Source organism: Stegastes partitus, unplaced genomic scaffold (assembly GCF_000690725.1).
Source record: "Stegastes partitus isolate 25-593 unplaced genomic scaffold, Stegastes_partitus-1.0.2 Scaffold2147, whole genome shotgun sequence".
Lineage (NCBI taxonomy): Eukaryota > Metazoa > Chordata > Actinopteri > Pomacentridae > Stegastes > Stegastes partitus.
In genome coordinates, this window is record NW_007579878.1 from 18,255 (window position 1) to 22,682 (window position 4,428).

At 41.8% G+C, this 4,428-nt stretch overlaps 1 protein-coding gene across 1 annotated transcript in view; it reads left to right on the plus strand.

Moving 5' to 3' along the window:
- Positions 1 to 261: 261 nt before the first annotated feature.
- Positions 262 to 4,428, plus strand: part of LOC103374114 (zinc finger protein OZF-like) — a 38,719-nt gene continuing 34,552 nt past the window's right edge. Inside the window, exon 1 of the mRNA XM_008304148.1 lies at positions 262 to 307. Coding sequence (XP_008302370.1) covers positions 262 to 307 — 46 coding nt within the window. The remainder of the gene's footprint in view (positions 308 to 4,428) is intronic.

The following is a 4,428-nucleotide window of genomic DNA, read 5'->3' on the forward strand; positions in this document are numbered from 1 at the left end:
ACTCCACGCCGCATCCCCTTTCCTATCTTGCCTCTGATGGAGGAGGAATTAAAAAGGATGGAGACATCGGGCATTATTGAGGAAGCAAAAGAATCCACCGAGTGGTGTGCTCCAATGGTGCCGGTGCTGAAAAAGAATAAAAAGCCTAGGATCTGTGTGGACTTAACCAAGCTTAATAAAGCTGTGAAACATGAGAGGTACATATTGCCCTCTCGAGAGGACATTGCACTGAAGCTGTCTGAGGCGCCACTCTTTTCCACAATGGATGCCTCCAGTGGATTCTGGCAAATACCACTCAATGCCAAAAGTAGGAAGCTAACTACTTTTATAACCCCAGTGGGTCGTTTCTGTTTCTGAAGGCTGCCTTTATTCCAGAAGAAGATTAGCACCCTGTTGAAGGATCATGCAGGCACGGTTGTAGTGATGGATGACATCCTGGTTTTTCGGCAAGAACAAGGAAGACCATGACCAAAATCTCAGAGCAGTCATGCAGATCATCAGAGCTTCAGGCTTGAAGCTAAACAGGTCCAAGTGTCAGAAATCTGAAATCCAGTACTTCGGAGTCAGGCTAGGCTAATGCGCCATGGTTGGCTTACAAGCCCAGGACTATCCTGCTACACATACAGTAGGTCCAAGGTTTTACTGTCTCTGGTGTGGCAGGTCACGTACTGGTTGAATATGGGGAGAGTGGCAGAGAGAGATATGTGGTTGAAGTCTCCAGAGATGATGATATGAGACTGAGGGTGTGATGTTTGCAGCAGGGACACTTCACTGCGGTTGAGTTCACAGGCTGCAGTTGCATCAGCCAAGGGAGGGATGTACACTGTAATAGCAATTACATGTGAATACTCCCAGGGAATATTGAACGGACGAAGACTGACTGCCAATATTTCTACATCCTTTGTGCAGTGCCGCTCTTTAACACTAATGTGCCCAGCATTGCACCATCTCTCATTCACATACATCGCGAGGCCCCCTCCCTTTCTCTTACCACTATCCCTCACATTCCAGTCCGCTCTGGCGAGGTGAAATCCATCCAGCGTTATGAGTCCGGTAGGACTGCACACTAACATCTGAATATCCGAATATTCGTTCGTTGTGGTAGTATCGGATATCAATTTGAGATCTGAATATTCACGAATACTATACATAAATAATGTTCTGCCCCTTTGTCTCAGTAATCAATGAACCCAATTACATTGGATGTAGTAACCATTCTCTGTACAGAGGTCAGATTTCTTCGAGTTGTATCCTTACATTGAAGGATAAAAGATTAAGAAAAGAACATGTAGACACAAATAAGTACAGGCATTTCAACAAGGTTTTGTGTTGGGTGTTGTGTTATTCGAAGTTTTAACAGCAGTATTTGAATTTTTACTGCAAATGTAGTTTCAGATCCTGTTTGTTGAATTGTTCCAGGAATCGCTTCATTTGGTGAAACTCCTTACACACATTGTTAAATGATCTATGAAGGTCATTAAAAGGTGAAATATTTCAACATGACATTTGGATTTTAATTCTATATCTTTCACTCAGTGTAGTCATATATAAAGTGAATCGATTTAGACAACATTGAGATGTTTTTTCAGAAATGAACAGTGAATATATATTTTTACTGTTTGCCAGAAACACTTAGACTGAAGTTTTCCACATACACAGCATCGTGACAAAGTTTAGCCAGTGAAGTCAAACTGAAAATTGAGAATGCACATCATCAGTCAGACCTCTTTTTTAACAAAATTGTAATCCAGATGGAAAAAAACACAATTACATTAGACCAGTAATAAAAGAAGAGACTGTATATTTTCTTTATTTGTTTGCATCGGCAAACGGTTAAATGTCCGATTGTATTGGAATGCGCCTCTCAGTTCACCCACGTGGGGTACCTGCCTCAACAGCCAATCAGAGTTTACACAGATCACGTTCAGTCGTCGGCTCGGAGGTGAAGTGCAGGCACATTGGTCTTGGGGTCTTTTTCTCATCTCAGCCACGAGAGAGAGGGAAGCTATTGCTAAAAAGACAGAGAAACGCAGAGAAAAGAGAGGAAAATACCCAGTTAAAGCTAGCACACTTACCTACTGGAGATCCGAAGCCGAGTGACTGAAGGAAGGAGAGAAGTTACGTCGGTAAGACGAGTCAAAAGAGAAAGCTTGCTGGCGGTTATCGTCGTCGTCCATGCTAATGCTAGCTTGGTCTCGCACAGGCTAACCACTTACCTTCCATCCGGAGAGCCGCTGCAGCTACCGACATCAGCGTGTTTGGCTCTGATATAGAGCAACGGTCAGGTTTTTTGAGAGGACGAGAAAATCGGAGGACCAGGACGAGATTCCGGTCGTGACAGATGGCGAGCCAACCACTTTGAGGAAAACTCACTACAACAGAGATATCCATACACACACTCACCCACCTACATTCACACTACATTTGTATGAACACTTTTATTTGGTTTAAGTGTGCACAGTTTGTTTTATTTCTGATAATTTTGGTCATTGTTTTATCTCTTTCTTTCCTTTTTTTTTTTTTTTTTTTTTACAAATTAAATATTTTAGTTATCCACTGTAAAAATATATGAGTGACTACTCAACAGTTATTCCTGTGTTTGACTCATTATTGCTGCTCAACACTTTGGCTCCTTTTGAATTTGCTATCTTCTGATTCTGGCTAGGATCTTACTACAAGCCCAACCTGTTGTTATACTGTAATTCACTTTTCTATTCCTAAAATTGTTTACAAAATACCACATACACACCAGCAAAAGATCAAAACAGAAACCATGGCAGTTTCTCCTGTTTTGACAAAGACTTTGATTCCTAATTTATCACCGCATACGTCATCTGTGGGATTTGTTGATCAGATCTCAGCGTCTAGTCAAGTCACAGTTATCTATACAGCTCATTTAAAACCACAGCTGCTCAGTCAAAGTGCTTTCTGGTTAAAAACAAATAAAAAACTCACCCAAGTTTAAATATTACAGTTAGAGGTCTACAATAATAATAATAACATACATTTCCCTGACGATTTTCAATATTAAAACTTAGAACCACAGAAACCAAATCAATTTAAAGACAATGTGAGTGTAACCGGTGGAATCTTGACTCTGCGTTGTGATGAGTCGGATCCTTTTTGATGCGATCTAATTTATTGACATTTCACAAACTTGACAGACGACAAAACAACCATAAAACCCGTTGTCAGTCTCAGCTTGTACTCTCCCGTCAGATACATGTATTAAAGGGGCCGCGGGGCCGCGTAAGGCGGGAAACATTCACCATTCATTCATACAGTAAATACAGTACATACCTTGACAGACGACAAAACAACCATAAAACCCGTTGTCAGTCTCAGCTTGTACTGTTACAGAAATTAAAGAACAGAACAACACATCAAAACTGGGAAAATAAACCTACAAATGATATTATTTACATCGGTTGACACAGACAACAGCAGCACCGTCTCGCTTACCTCTCCCGTCAGATACATGTATTAAAGGGGAGAGGCAAGGCGGGAAAAACTCCTTTATAGGGGTACGGTGAGTAACCAGAAAAACGAACGTGGGGTACTAAGACCCCAAAGTGAACGGTTCCACACCAAAACCAAAGCAAGCCAGATTTTGTGGAATTCTATTGATTATGAGTAATAATAAAAAAATCAGTAAAATAATATATAATACAGTATGTATAACTAATAAAACAATATATATTTAATATGAAACTGCTGCTGTATGACTGATCCTGTTACACTCACCCCCCTAGAATTACACAAAATTCTGGGAAGCATAACAACACACATTTAAAACTTCTGGCCACAACAAAAAGTACACAACAAAGCAGAATTAGTCAGTGACACACACTTCCTAACAAAAGGATAAGAGAGTTAGAGTCCTGCCTGGCGCCCAGCAAAAACTCAAAACACTCCTTGGACAAAATGAGGTGCCTTATACACCACACATGTTCAGGCCAAAACAATGTGGGTACCAGAAATTGGATTCCATGCAGCAGTACATTACCAAAACAGCATCAAGAGAGGCCAAAGAACACGCCACACAAAGAAAAGAAAAATAATTAAAAAAAATAAAGTATATCATTGACGTGCATGATTCACACATGAATAACGGCGTGGGATTTTTGCTCAACCCCTAGAATGGACTCAAGTTGCGTCATGGATTCAATCAACCGACACACAGGCCTAAGAACTCTGCCGAATCGAGAGGTGAACAGACTTTCTGTATCTGACGCTTGAGGTGGAATCAAGCAGGCAGATGTAGGGCAGGGGAAGGGAGCGGGAAAGACTGCAGGGGAGTCTGCAACAGCGGCAGCAACATCCGCAACCGGGGTGGCCACAGCAGAAGGAAGCGGTGGACCGTCCGGACCAGGAGACTCTGCAGTGGAGGACTGCTCACAAACCCATGAGGCGGTACGGCCATCATCC